Below are 14727 nucleotides of genomic sequence, written 5' to 3'. Positions count from 1 at the left end.
TGAAAATGTTCAATAAAGATTCACTGATGGAATGCATACAAGTTATTAATTGTATTGTTAGGAAGATTTTGGTAAAAAATGAACTTAATTTGAAAAGAAACTTAATGGCTTATCCTATAAAATTGCCAATATGTATGTTTTTGATTTGCCTTTAAAGTGTAAATCCCACGGATTAGAGGCTGCAGTATGTGTTGACAATGCTTTCATCTGTGTAAATATATTTTGTTTGGCTTCAGTACAGTGTTTGGATTCCGGACACCTGGGTTTGGTTGCATGCTAACCATATTATCTTAGTACGTGTAGCAAGTATCTCTGTCGTGTAGCAAGATGTATCTCTGTCTACAATGAGAGAGTGATGAAAACAGCTTGAAGAAGGTAATATACAAAAATGGCATTGGAGCTGGAGTGAGGCAGGATAATCTGGGCATCTGCAGATTCAGCCGGGGGTCTTTGTCACTTGTCAGCAGGGAGCGGGGAGATGTCACATCATCTCTCAGTGTGGGTGACTGCATGCCCACAGCTACAGGCTATAGGATGGTACAAGGTGGGCAGAGATGACCAATTAAAATGGTAGCTAAACTTTGTATTCGTATTCTTGTTGTCATAATTAAAATAGGAAAAGAGAAAAAAATGAACAGAAAAAAGAAAATATTCTTTTGTATTCACTTTCTATAGCTTGTATGTTAAACAATTAGTAGAAAAATGTAAAACTTCAGTTCCATAAATAGAAAAACAATGATACCGCTGCTTTCTGGGTTTTCCTTTGGGAGTAATGCAAGCGTTTTGGAGCTAGTTAAGGTAGTTGTTGCACAGCACTGTGAGTGTGCTGAATGCCACTGGGTTTTTCACTGGAAATGGTAATTTTAGATAATATGAGTTTAAAATTAAGATAACATCCAAACAGCGGTACATCTTTGGAAGGTAGGAGAATGATGGAATTAAAATTGTAGCCTTAAGGTCAGGACAGAATTCTTTCGTTATTGGATATTTCCCCCACCGGGGCCCAGTTTTAGCTCAGCTCTCCATCCTCACTTGGTTGCTCAGTGTGCAGTTAAAAGACAAGCATAGTACACGTGGCTGGTCTGCAAGGTGTATGTGCTTTATTCTCATTTGTCAACAGGAATAGGCCATAAGCTGTTTGGACATTATGAAAGATATAAAATCCATCTGGATTTTATCCATTTTCAAGTCCCACAGGAGACAAGCATCAAAATTTTAGATGATAAGAAATCAAACTTTAAAAAGGTATTGTACTTTCTTATGTATAAATATTAAATTAAAAGTCAACCCTTAATAAATTTTAATGTCCCATTGTTTAGTTAAATGTCACTAACAATTTGGTCTCAATAGTTTAGCCATGTATTATAGTGTGCATCACTAGTTGCTGGATATTTATTGCGGTATTGTTTATAATAATAAAAATAAAAACAATCTAAATGTTGAAAGTAGGAACTTTGCTTAATTAAATTTTGGAAGATTCGAGCAGTGGGTTTTTTTTTTGCCATTATAGATGGTAGTATAGTATAGTATAGTATACTATATACTACTATAGTAGTATAGTATAGTATAGTATAGTATAGTATGAGTATTTGTTGCTACAGAAAGGTGTTGAAGAAAATGTTTTTGTCTGGGTGGTAGGATAATATAATGTAAAATTTAATTTTGGGATTTGCACTGCATAATAGTTCTACAGTGGACATGCATTGCTTTTTTGTTATAAGAAAAACGTTATATTACAATAAAAAGTTTTACAACTCTTTGCAAAAAGTGTTCATTTGTTTTTCTTCTAAGTAAATAAGCCGAAGCTATTCTAGAACTGAAGTTCTTACCACACTCACTATTCCAAAGGGAACTTGTCTTTCTTCTAAGGCTTATGCTTTCTCGGTAGAATTATTTTATTTTATTAGTCACCTTTTGACATTGGATTAGATTCTCAATTCCACTGAAATATTTGTTTTAGCTTAATTTTGACATTTTGGGAGTTACTGAATATAGCTGAACTTGGATTAATTTTCTTATTTAAATGTATGAAGTTTTTGCTCTGTGATGCATAGTATTTTGAAATATTTTGTGACGCCAGCAGATGGCACTAGAAGTTAATGTATCCTATGGTGATCTAGCAATTAATTCAGTTTGGTGTGGTGTGGTTTGGTTTTAACAAGTATTCAGGAATTATTAAATAATCTTTGTTTAAGTTCAGGTACCTCTTCTGGGGATAGTCATTGGATATCTTTCAAAAAGGTTGTCATTGATACTGATTTAGACAAGGTCTCTGAATTTTTAAGGTTTTTCTACTGTATTGAAGCACATAATTTTAACTTTCTGAAGTACAGAAATTTGGTTAATATTTCTTTTTATTTTACAGTTTAATATGTAATAATACATAATAAAATAAGGGCAGTGGTAGTATGTTATGTGTATTAGACCTTATTTTTAATTTAGGAATGTTTTATCAAAATTATAGAATATTCTTAGGGGTATGTCTGATGTATGTAAAATGCTGGGAACTTACTAAGTTTTAGACAGTTGCTAAGAATATAATTACTACTTAGATCTATTATTAGATCTATTAGATCTAATTATTTTTCTATATTTTAGATGTTCTTTTCATAGTAACTTTAACTTTCTGTATGTTGCAAATTCGATACTTAGATTAGCGTAAGCTAAGTCTAAAACTTTAACATTTATTCTGGTTAATAAACTTATGTTTGCATTTAATTAGTTAGACTTTGAAAAGAGGTAGTTATTTATATGGATGATTATCCTATTAGGTAGAATAAGACCATCAACTCTTAAATTGTTAGTGTTAAGTGAACATTTTTTGTAAAAATCAATCCAGTCACATGCAGCTTACCGACGGGGTATATGTTCTGAGTAATGCGTCATTAGTCAATCCTTTTCGTTGTTGTGCGACCATCATAGAGGCATGTACTCAAACCTGGATGGAATAGCCTGCTGCACACTTGGGCTAAGGCACAGCTTCCTGCTCCTGGGCCACACGCCTGTGCGCCATGTCACTGTACAAAACAGCCGGAAATGAATCAGGCACAAGAGAACTTGTTCGACTAAGAGCCCCGTGAACACGAGCTGCGTGAGGGCTGCCGGCGCCACAGCCGCCGTCTCACAGCGGACTTTTCTGTGTAAGTCGGAGGGAACCCTCTAAACTCGCTGAGTTTAGTGCAGGAAGTACATACACCAGGGCCGTGTATTCCCATCAGGTGTTACTACTGTACACAGTCGTGTCGCCGCACTTCCACCCCGTCAGTGGTACCCCTGACACATGACGTCGTGATGACTACGATGGCCTCACCACAGCTACAAGGTCAGGAGGCGACAGGCAGTTTTCAACTCCGTTGTCATCGTCCGGGACCACTGCCGAATATATGGCCCGTCATTGCCTGCAGTGTCGGGTCATGACTGTGCTGTATGACTGACTGACTGTACAGGCAGGTGCTAGGTTACATCGTAAGCCTTTCTACGATTGTGGTGGGCAACACCAGCAGCAGTCATGCTGAATCTCCCGGAAAGAGGCAGCTAGGGGAAGATACAAAATGTTACATTTCATATAACATGTATTGATAAAGTTCAGTACGTAAAAGACGGCATCAGATTTCCTGACAAACCAAAGGAGTCGGTGTTCAGAAGCCTTGTGATTACCCTGTTGTTTTCTTCACTTGTTCAGCAGACTTTGCTGCCTACTAGTATCTGTCGGTACCGATTCCTTTCATTGGCTTTTCATAACTGTCTTGGTTTTCAGTGTGTGGGTTAGTCAGAGTAGGTACTTTTACTGATGTGTGAGCTTTTGCCTGAGGCAGAGTTTTATATCTTAACATTTGACTCCAGAGAACAATTTGAATTTGCAGTTTTCACTGCATGAAAGGGACATACATATATGATCAGAAAGATCAATTCTGGAAGCATGTGTATTTATAGGTCAGTAACAACAATAAAAAAGTCTCCTGTGCTAGGAATGATAGGTGATTATTTCAAATTGCAAAAACTAGGTAAAAAGTCCCCCCCACCCCATTATAAAGTACAGTGGGCTCTGAGCATTCAAGGTTTTATATACGTGTTTGCGACTATCTGAGAGTGGCCTTTGAAGCTCCCTGCCACTGGTAACATGCGATTTTACTGAGGTTGGAGTTTGAATTGTGCATTCAGGGAGACTAGTGATCGAGTGGGTGGTGGGGCCAGGGGCCCAGCTGGCATCTGCCCCTCAGTGCAGCTTTCTGTCCTCGGCCCTTACACATTCTGCAGGGAGGTTCTATGACATGGGGTGTGGAGAACTTTGTTTCACAAGGGGCTTTAAATATACATTTCATGATTTTTAAGGGTCTTCATGTGCTCTTTAAAGAAAACTTACAATATGAAGAAAAGTAGGAAGAAAAAAATCATCTATAATTTCACTGTATTCACATTGTTAATAATTTGGTGTATTTCTTTGCAATTTTTTTCTATGTGTTTTTTCGGTTCATCGTTTTTACATATTTTTACTATCATGTCTATATGCAGGTTTTCATTGTATAAGCTTGTTTTGGTGTAATTAATAAGAATGATTTTTTAAGGAAAGGGTTGAGAATGAATTTTAGCTGTAACTCACATCACTTTCTTGTCTTTACCTGGTTTATTTGCTGGCGTGCATTAGAAGTTCTCAGTTTTTTGGACCATTTGCATTATGTTGAGACAAGGTGGGGAGAGGCACTGACCTTTGTTTACCAGTGTTATTTCTCTCTGTTCTCCATGAAAGCCCTAGCAGTTAGGTTCTAGCCCGTTTTGTACATGAGAACAGTGGAGGTGAAGCCCTTTTTCCAGGTCACATGTAGCTGATGGTGCAGACCCAGGCTGGTCAGAGAAAGTGCCACTCACTCAGACATCTGCCAGCAGGACTGGGTGGGCCTTCCCATCATGAACAGTGTGGGTACCTTGTCTTGTTGGAGGACATTCTAGTGCACGGAGTACATGTAGTACGTTCGGTGTTTGCTCGGAGTTGGGTGTGTTAAGAAGGTTTGGGTGTACATGTGCACACAAATAAATGCAAACATAGAAGTGCTCAGTCCTGTTTTAGTGTCTTAGAAACGATCAGAAGCTCAGCTGCACATTTTGTTTTATGCAGATGGATAGAATTAATGGCTGTCATATTCTCATTTAAACATTTTCCATAATGAAATCTTACTAAACTAATGTTCTCTTTTTGGGGAGAAAAAAGATCATGAGCAGAAATGAAGGTTTTCACAGGGTTGCGTTTCTTCCTGGAAGCTTTGGGAAAGAATCCGCTTGGAGCTCCTTCTGGTTATTGGCTGAACTTGGCTCTCTGTTGGTCGTCCAACCGAGGCGCCTGTTTTCTTGCTGGCTGTCAGCCAGGTGCCAAAAGTGGTAGAGGCTGCTACCACTTTTCTCATGTTTTCCAGCAAAGGTGGGTCTCCCTGACTTGCTCTTGTGCTGCCTCTTTCTGACTCCAGCAGGAGAAATTCTCTGCTCTTAAAGCCTCTCCTGGTGGGTTAGTAAATCCAGCATGATCTCCCTTCTCTTCGTTAAAGTCCTTGACCTTGGTTATATCTGCATTGCAGAGTCCTTTTTGCCACATATATTGGGTTGAATAGTGTCTTCCCCCATCTCTCAAATTCATGTCCACCTAGACCCTCAGAAGGTGACGTTATTTGGAAATAATTTCTTTGCAGGTGGAATTCTTTAAGATGAGGTCATACTGGAGTAGGGTGGGCTCTAATCCAATTGCTACTGTCCTTATGAGAAGATGGAGACACAGACACAGAGGGAGAGGGCCACCTGGAGACACAGGCAGGCAACGGTGCACAGATGAGCCCACGAATGAATGCCAAGCCCTGTGGCACCCACCAGAGGCCGTAAAGAGGGGTTCTGCCCAGAGCCTTCAGGAGGCACGTGGCCCTGATGACATCTTGGTTTTGGACTTTCAGACCTCTAAAACTGGGAGGGAAAAACATAGCTGCCCCCGTTTGTGATACTTTGTTACAGCAGCTCTAGAAAACCAAGATACCATGTAACAGTGTATCCACAGAGTTTAGGGATCAGTGTGGGCGTCTTTGGGGGTCCACACTGCCTACATGAAGTGTGTAGCTGAGTACAGCGCTGGAAAGCACAGCCCGTAATGAGGAGAAAAATCAATTAAAACTGACTCACAATTGACACAGATTCAGAATTAGTAGACAAGAACATGAAAACAGTTTTAATAACTATGTGTTCCAGAAACTAGAGGAAAGATAGAGCATACTGAGACATGGAAGTTATAAACAGGAACCAAATCATACTTTGAATTGTGAAACCTATAATGTCTGACATGAAAATTTATTGGATGAGATAAAAGCAGATAAGACACTGCAGAAGAGATTAGTGAACTTGAAGACACAGTGGTGAAAACTATCCAAAAGAGAAATACCCAGCGAAAAAAATGACAGAATGACAGAAGATCTGAGCGGGACATCAGTGATATGATGATTCTGAAGGACGGAGGGTTAAGAAAAAACATGTAAAAAATTAATGGCAGAAAAAGGTCAAGATTAAGTAAAACCTATAAACCCATTGACCCAAGAAGCTCAACCAGCCCTGTGTGCAGAAAGCCCTGTGTGGAAGAAACTCCCAAGAGACATCATCAACTTGGTCAAAACTGTTGAAGAAATGTGAAGAAAACTGTACCAAGACATATCATCGAATTGTTTAAAACCAGCGAAAGACGAAATCTTAAAACCATGTAAAGTACAGAGGAGCAATGATAAAAACCAGCATATTTCTTGTGGGGGAAAAAAGCAAGCCAAATGCAGTGGGGCAACATTTTTAAAACATTGAAAGGAACACCCTGCCAACCTAGATCCAGTGATAATTATAGACAGTGTCGGACATCCCAAAGGTACAAATTCATCACCGCAGACCTGTGCTACAAAACGTAAGTGGAGGCAAGTTGGTAGGACCTGGAAATCTGGACTACAAAACAATGGAGTACACTAGAAGTGGAAATTTGTGGGTAAACATAAAAGAGTCTTTATTATATGTTATTAAAAGATAATTGGTTTAAATTTTAAAAAGTAACAATATATTGTGAGGTTTGTAACACATGCAAGTAAAATGTGTGACAGTAGCACAAAGAGAGGAGGAAAGAAATGGAAACACTGTTACAAGGTTCTGATGCTGCGCTCTCGCTGTTGTGACAGCTCTTAAAGGTGGACTACCATGAATTAACGTGTCTATTGTAGACCTAAAAACCCTAAAATAGCTCAGTGGGGCAGGGTCGTCAGTGAGCAAACAAAGGAAACAAAGTGGAACCATAAAAAATAGTTAAAACAAAGGAGTGTGGAAAAAGAAGAAAAAGGAAGGACAGCACAAGGATGGATAGAAAACAAAGAGCAAATTGATAGACTTAAACCTGACCATATCAGTAAACATCTGTGGTCTAAACACCCCAATCAAAAGGCAGGGATTGTCAGATTGAATAAAAAAGGAAGACACAAATATATGCAGCCTCCAAGAAACCCACTTTAAATATGAAGACACAAATAGGTTAACAGTAATAGGGGAAAAATGATATGCCATGCCAATTCTATATTATCGTCAGAAAAGGGTAAGGAATAAAGATTGATTCATAATGAAGAAGGGATTCATTCATTAAAAGAACGTGATAATAAACATCTATCGACCTAATAAAGAGCTGTTAAGTACATGAAGCAAAAACTTACAGAAAGGAAGGGATTAATAGTCAAAATCTAAATTATATTCAGATATATCGATTTCCTCTTTTCAATAATCGATAGAACAAGTAGACAGGAAGAAATTGAGGCTGCAGAAGACTTGAATAACACTCTTAACCAGGTTGGCGTCATCTATTAGAACACTCTGCCCAACAATAGTAGAATACACATTTTCAAGTATCCTGGGAAGTTATTAAGAGACCATATTCTAGGCCATAAAATAAGTCTCTATACTTTTAGAAGGATTTAAGTCATACAAGATATGTTTTTTAATGATGATAAAATTAAACAGAAAATTAATGACAGAAACATCTGGAAAATCCCTTAAGTATTTGGTAACTAAATAACATACTTCACAATAACTCATAGGTCAAAAAAAAAAAAAATCAAAAGCGAAATTTGAAAGTATTTTGAATTGAATAAAAATGAACAAAAATCAGTTCAAAATGTTTGTAACACTGTTTTAGAAAAGAATAAAGGTCTCAAATTAGTTTGCACAGTTTCCACCTTAAGAAACTAGAAAAAGGAGAGCAAATTAACCCCAAAGTAAGAAGATGAGAAATAAAAAAAAAGATAAGGAGAAATCAGTGAAATGGAAAACAGGAGCAATACTTAGAAAATCAGAAGATCGATAAAATTTATAAGCCAAAAGAGAAGAGATGAGTTGCCAACGTCAGGAATGAGCAAGGTGAGTTCACTATACAGGCTACACCTATTAAAAGGACAGTTAGTGTATGTTATGAACACCTTTATTTCAGTAAGCTCAGCAATTTAGAGAAACGGAAAAATTCCTTGAAAGGCAAGAGTTACTGAGTCAGACATTGTGGAAATGTTAACAAACATTCTCACAAATAAAGCTTCAGGCCAAGAGGTCTTTACGGTCAGTTCTACAAAATATTTAAGGAAGAAATAATACAATTCTACAGACATTTTTAGAATATCGAGAATGAGGGAATATTTCCTAACTCATTGAGGCTGGCATTGCCCTGATATCAAAACCAGACAGACATTACATGAAAACTACAGACCACTATCCCTCATGAACATAGATGCATAAATAATAAACAAAAGTTTTAGCAAATCAAATATAACAATATATAAAAAGGAGAATACATCTTGACTTTAAAAAAAACTCAGTGAAAGTAATTTACTATATTCACATGCTAAAAATGACATATGGTCATCACAGTATTTGCAGAAAAGCATCTGACAAAATTCAGTGTCCATTACTGATAAAATCTCTGAGCCATCTAGGCACGAAAGGGCATTTTCTCATCCTGATAAGAGCATTTATGAAAACCCTGCAGGTAATATCAGACTTAACAGTGAAAGACTTGAATGCTTGTCCTGGGATGGGGACAAAGTAAGGATGCGCCCTCGTACCACTTCTGTGCAACATTATTCTGGTAATTGAAAAAAAATGAAGAATGCTCAGGTTGGAAAGGGAAAAGGGAAACACTCTATTAACAGGTGACACGATTGTCTATAGAAATTCTTATGGGATTTATTGTTAAGAAAAACTATGAGAACCAACAAGTGAAGGTTGCAAGGTTGCAGGATCCATATACATAACAAATGCAGTTGCATTTCTCTATACTAGCCATGAAAAATTGGAAATTGATTTAAAATCCAATGCCATTTATGGACAGTAGTATCAGAAATGTGAAATACTTAGGGACGTGTGGACCTAGGTGTATACTGTAAAGTATAAAACACTGCTGAGAAAAATTAAAGAGTACCGCAGTAGATGGAGAGCTCCATCGTGGTCATGGTTAGAGGATAATACGGTGAAGACGTCAGTTCTCCCCCAATGGAGTCAACACAGTGCTACTCGAAACCCCAGCAGGCTTTTTTTGTAGAAATTGAAAAGCTAATCTAAAATGCAGATGGGAATTCAAAAAACTTAGAATTTCCAAAACAGCTTTGAAAGAGAACAAAATCGGAGGCCTTAGTCCTGGACTCCAAGACTGTGTGAAAGCCGTAGTCATCGAGACCACGTGATATCAGCATAGACAGACAAACAGATCAAATCAATAGAATGTGGAGTCCAGGAATATATTCCCTCACTTCTCACGACCTCCTATAGACAGGGTCCTCAGCCTTTGCTGTACAGGTAAGAGCCTGTGACTTAGCAAGGCTGTCACATGGAGATGCATACAGATCTTGGACCCTGGTCTCTCTGAAAATCTAGGTTGTGCTTTTACCCACATCCTAGGTGCTCAGAGGAAAACAGTTGACTAATCATGACCCCTTTGAATGAAGGAAAGGGTTAAGATGTTTGCAGGCTGGAAAGTAGAAAAGTACTTTGGAACAATTTTTATTTTAAAAAGTCCAAATTAAAGTTTTTCCATTGAAAGGTGTAAGACGTTTTCTAAAAAAATTATGAAACATTTTATTTCCTGCTAAGATGAATATATGGTAAAATTCATTAACTCTGTCTAAATTTTTGAATAAGAAACTGTAAAGTGCTTTTGCTACTGACTCCGCCTCACCTACTCAAGGAAGCAAATCTCTCCAGGTAGCCTGCGCAGTGCTACATTCCTTCTTTTTGCTTGTAGTTCGTGCTGTTCCAAAAAGGATTTAGGCGATTATGAAACATATATGTTAATGTGTAAGCAGTGCAGTCAGGCCTCGTGTACCGTGATTCCTGAGAGGCTGTGTGCCATCTGCACCTGAAGTGTTAGCTCCGTGAGGGCAGACACTTGGTGTCTGCTGCTCACTGTCCCTCCAGCCTGGTCAGGAGGGGCGTTGGAAGAACATCCGTTCCCACTTTCTTTTTTTTACACCCCTCACAGAATGCTAACCTCTCTCCCCCAATCTACTACCCCTGTGACATGGTGTAGAGCTGTTACAGTTCCACTGACTCGATTCCCTATGCTGTCCTCCACATCCTGTGACTATATATATGTGTGTGTATATACATATATATCTATATATTTATAGATTACAGTTGGCCTTCAGTATTATGCAGCTCCAGCTTCAGGTGTACACTGCAGTGGTCAGGCATCTACACCGTCCATGAAGTGGGCTCCCTAATAAGACAAAAGTATTGAATTATAATTGCATGTAGTACGTTGAATTTATACTTAGCATGATTCTTGGTTTCATAAACTTATAAAGATTATAGCCATCGTTTTGAAAATCAGTTTTAACTTTTAGTGTTTTACCTTTAAAAAGTGTGAGCTGTTGGGCCAAATACTATCTCAATGACACGCCTAAAGCTCTGTTTTTCTAAATCTATTCTTATCATCTTAGTCGCTCTTTACTGTGGTCTCATAAAAGAGCGCAGGATGTGCCTGAGAGGGAAAAAGGTATGTGGGCTTGCCTGCCTGCCTCTCTTCCTTTTCCTTCCCCACCTGGAACTGCTCACTAAAACTCCGGGGATGTGCTGGTTTTTAAACATGGCAGGAATTGGCGCGGCTGCTGGCGGGCTCTGCAGCCTTGGCATGCTGTGCGAGCGGGGGCTGCCGTGGAGAGTAAATGAGTTTGTATCAGGTCTGTAAATCACTTGGAATGGCGCTTGGCACGTAAGGGCTCAATGAATGCTAATTATTAGTTTTAGAGTTTTTATGAGGCTTAAATTAAACGAGATTATGCATGTAAAATGTTTAGTAGAGTATCTGGCATTTATTAAGTGCTCAATAAATGCTAGTGGCTCTAATTTAAATATTCAGGTGCCAATATGTCTAAAGAGGCTGTGTCGTTGGCTCTCCGCACAGGTCATATCTTTAGTGAATTTATTTTAGGGCATGAGGAAAAATAATTCATTTCTCGGTTGGCTTTCACCAATAGGTATGTGTTACAGAGTTACACACAATTTAAATAAATAGGTCATTGCCTCTGACTTCTAAGTGTTGGCCATTTGTTCTCCAAGTTTGTTTCTTTTTACTGTTACAAAGTGTAACTAATACCCGCCTTGGCGTGTAGCTCCTTCTGCGAGGCCTGGGGTCTGACCCTCGGCTGCCCTGTCGCCCTCTGCAGGTCTGTGGAACCTCGCTTCCCTCTTCTCCAACCTGTGCTTGTTCGTGTTGATGCCCTTTGCGTTCTTCTTCCTGGAGTCCGAAGGCTTCGCTGGCTTGAAGAAGGTGAGTGCACCGTGTTGTGGAATTCAATGAGTTCCATGAAGAAGGAAATGTCATTCATGCTGAACTGTAAAAGTCGGCGTAAACACCATTGGACGGCAATGGAAAAGGTTTACTCTCGGCTTCTTGTCAACAGTTAGGTTAGTAATATTGCTCATTGGACGCCTTTGCCGGCACACAGGGCAAAAGGCACCTTTCGGCCCTTGAATGCTTTTACGGTCTGTGCAAACGTGGTGGGATATGCCTGTGTGGAGTGGATAAATCCGGTGTGACAGCTACTGTTCCTCTTGTAGGCTGTCTCATTTAAAGCATGCCATGAAATTCTACAAATCTGAAAGTATGTCTTGATGTGACACTGATTTCACAGCCTGTGTTTTTGGGACTGTATGTACAATCAGACCTGTCCGTTATGTTGTCAGGTGGCACGGTGTTGTCAGCTGGTGACGCTAGGTGAGTAGGGGTGGGGGTTGGAGGTGCGCCAAGCGATAGACTCTGTAAGAGCATCTTAATCAGTCCAGACTTGAAGTGGGATCACTTCACCTACCCTTGAGCATAACATTTTAAAGTGAGAGGAATAGAGTTTCTGTTTATAGTTTGTGGAGTTCTTTGCTATAATTTTTTGGAATATAATGCAAAGATATAAGTAGCTAATACTTTTTGGGTGACTTTTAAACTTGACAAAATAGTTCTAGTGTTATAGTTTATTTATAGATGTATACCTTTTTAATATTTAGTTCCATTCATATTGTGATACATGGAGTATAAGTGTGACTATGTATCTTCTTGAATAATACTGTCAGGCCAGTTAAATAAATCTGGCATGGGAAGCTGTAAGCAGTGTGTGTACTTCTTATTTCATATACCTTGTTGTAGGTTCTTAGGGAACTTGTTTAGGCTAACATTTTCCCAACTTTTCCGATTTCAAACCTTACGTACAGTGCATTTTCGACCTGTCCACTGAAGGGTTCCGTGAACAAACCAGTGAGGTGACTGACAGTGCTGTTTCAGCAGAGTCCCTTTCCTGTTTTCTAGATGCCACTCCATACTTTGGTAGTGTCCAGCGGAAAACCAACAGTTGATTTCATATCTAGTAAATAACCAGATTGCAATGGGTGGTTGTGTTTGGCAGCCAACCCTACGTTGACAAAACTGGCTTTTATATATTGGACTTGTTTTTTATTATGATGTGTTTAACTTATTTAAGTCATTTATGTAATGTGAAAAATTACATAATTTTAGTTTAAAAAGCTCTTTGTTCATAATTTCTTGAAGAAATTATAGGACTTTTTTTGCTGAAAGGGGTTTAGCTCAAACCCTCCTTTTGTAAGGAGAAAACTGAGGTCCACAGCTACTAAATGGTATTAAAGTGTCTGTGAACCACATGTGTACAACTGCAGAACTAGTACCCATCCCAGAGTGCTTATGTTCTAAACATGTCAATGCTATGGGAAGTGCGAGGCCAGCCAGCAAGGTGGGTGAGTTGGCCGAGGACAGAAAGGGAGAGAGGCAGAGAGGAAGGATTTGGAGTGGGACTGTCAGATGGCCTGGGGACAAAGGCAGGATGACCTCCTGGAAGCCAAAAGCGAGAGTGTCTAAGGGAGTGGCATGTAAAACATCACGTTCACGAGGGGCTGTGGGTAAGCACTGAGAGGAAATGGGGTCCATGGAGACACTTGGGAAAGCAGTTTCTGTGGGCATTTTGAGCCTTTTGATAGATATTCACTCACGTGGCAGAGGTTTACTAAGCACTTACTAAGTACTAATTGTTATGCTGTTAGAGGAGCTTCCTGGGGACAGACCTGAAAAGACAGGGCTCCTGCCTTCAGTGTGCCAGAGGACGAGATCAGAGAGCCCAGGGACAGCACACGGTGGCAGGGACGTGAGGAGTGGGCGTCCGACCGCCGAGCTCCCGCCTGCACTCGAGCGGGGCCTTGAAGGGTGAGCAGACTTTTACCTGAGTGATGGCCTTGCAGGCATGATTCTGGCCAGCTCAGGGAATGGCTGCACGTGCTATAGATCCAGAAGGTGAAGGTCAGAGGCTCAGCGGCGTCACTTCCTGCAGGCCTGCACCCTCCGCCAGCTCAGTGGGTCTTACGCTCTCGACAGCAGGGAGTGAGAAGGGTTTTCGCATCTACTGTTTCAGTTCAATCCAGAGATAAAAGCACAGAGTTTAAACATGTCACCTAGGGAAGGAGGACGTGCGCCACGCAAGGCGAAACCCTGTGTTTTGGAGCGGCACCACCATGCTGAACCAATCACGCACGTGGCTCTTGTTAAATGAATGTTTCCACATATGTCCCTGAGGTCGCCACATCCTCTCTTCCTGTCTGCATGCCTGGTGCCCCTCACCATGTGCCCAAGCAGCCCGAAAGCTCAGTGTTAAATCTGCTTTCACATTTGGTATCAGAGGGGGCACCCAGCTTATGCTTTTTACCAAAATCTAGTTATTAAATAGATAAAAAAAAAACCCAGTGTGTAATATGGACAACTCCCTGCCTGCCAATGATTGTCCTCCTGTCTTGTGAACCAACCAACTAGAAGGGACTTGGCAGCTGCGATTAGAGCAGAATTAGCAACTATCTCTAAAAATCAAAAAGGAAACTGACACAGAAACCTAGTGACACGTCAGTATTCTCGTGTCCCTCTCGTAGATTAAGGGTAAAGGGAAAATCTGCTCGAGGAGGGACACGAGGTTATTAAAGATTCTTCGCGCCTACAGTTGTACAGCATTCTTCCCTCTACATTGTTCACTTCAAGTCCCTCTATCCGCGATTGAATATTCTCTTCTCAGCTCATCTTTGCCTCTGTTACTCTCCTCAGAATTCCTCAGGATCACCAGCTCTATTTCATGAGCAAAGGGGATTGACGCAGTGAATGGTAGGGTACCGTTGGCATGACCAGTCTGAGTAATTTCCAGACACAACCAAGAA

At 40.0% G+C, this 14727-nt stretch overlaps 1 protein-coding gene across 7 annotated transcripts in view; it reads left to right on the top strand.

The window, feature by feature from the left end:
* LMBR1 (limb development membrane protein 1) overlaps positions 1–14727 on the top strand; it is a 116592-nt gene that overhangs the window by 46951 nt on the left and 54914 nt on the right. For all 7 annotated transcript variants that reach the window (XM_081038824.1, XM_081038823.1, XM_081038821.1 and 4 more), the window contains one exon: positions 11697–11800. In XM_081038824.1, coding sequence (XP_080894950.1) covers positions 11697–11800 — 104 coding nt within the window. The remainder of the gene's footprint in view (positions 1–11696; positions 11801–14727) is intronic.

Source organism: Rhinolophus hipposideros, assembly GCF_964194185.1.
Source record: "Rhinolophus hipposideros genome assembly, chromosome: 25".
In the NCBI taxonomy this organism is placed as follows: domain Eukaryota; kingdom Metazoa; phylum Chordata; class Mammalia; order Chiroptera; family Rhinolophidae; genus Rhinolophus; species Rhinolophus hipposideros.
The sequence above is the reverse complement of the archived record's forward strand: the minus strand, read 5'-3'. Positions and strand labels throughout refer to the sequence as shown.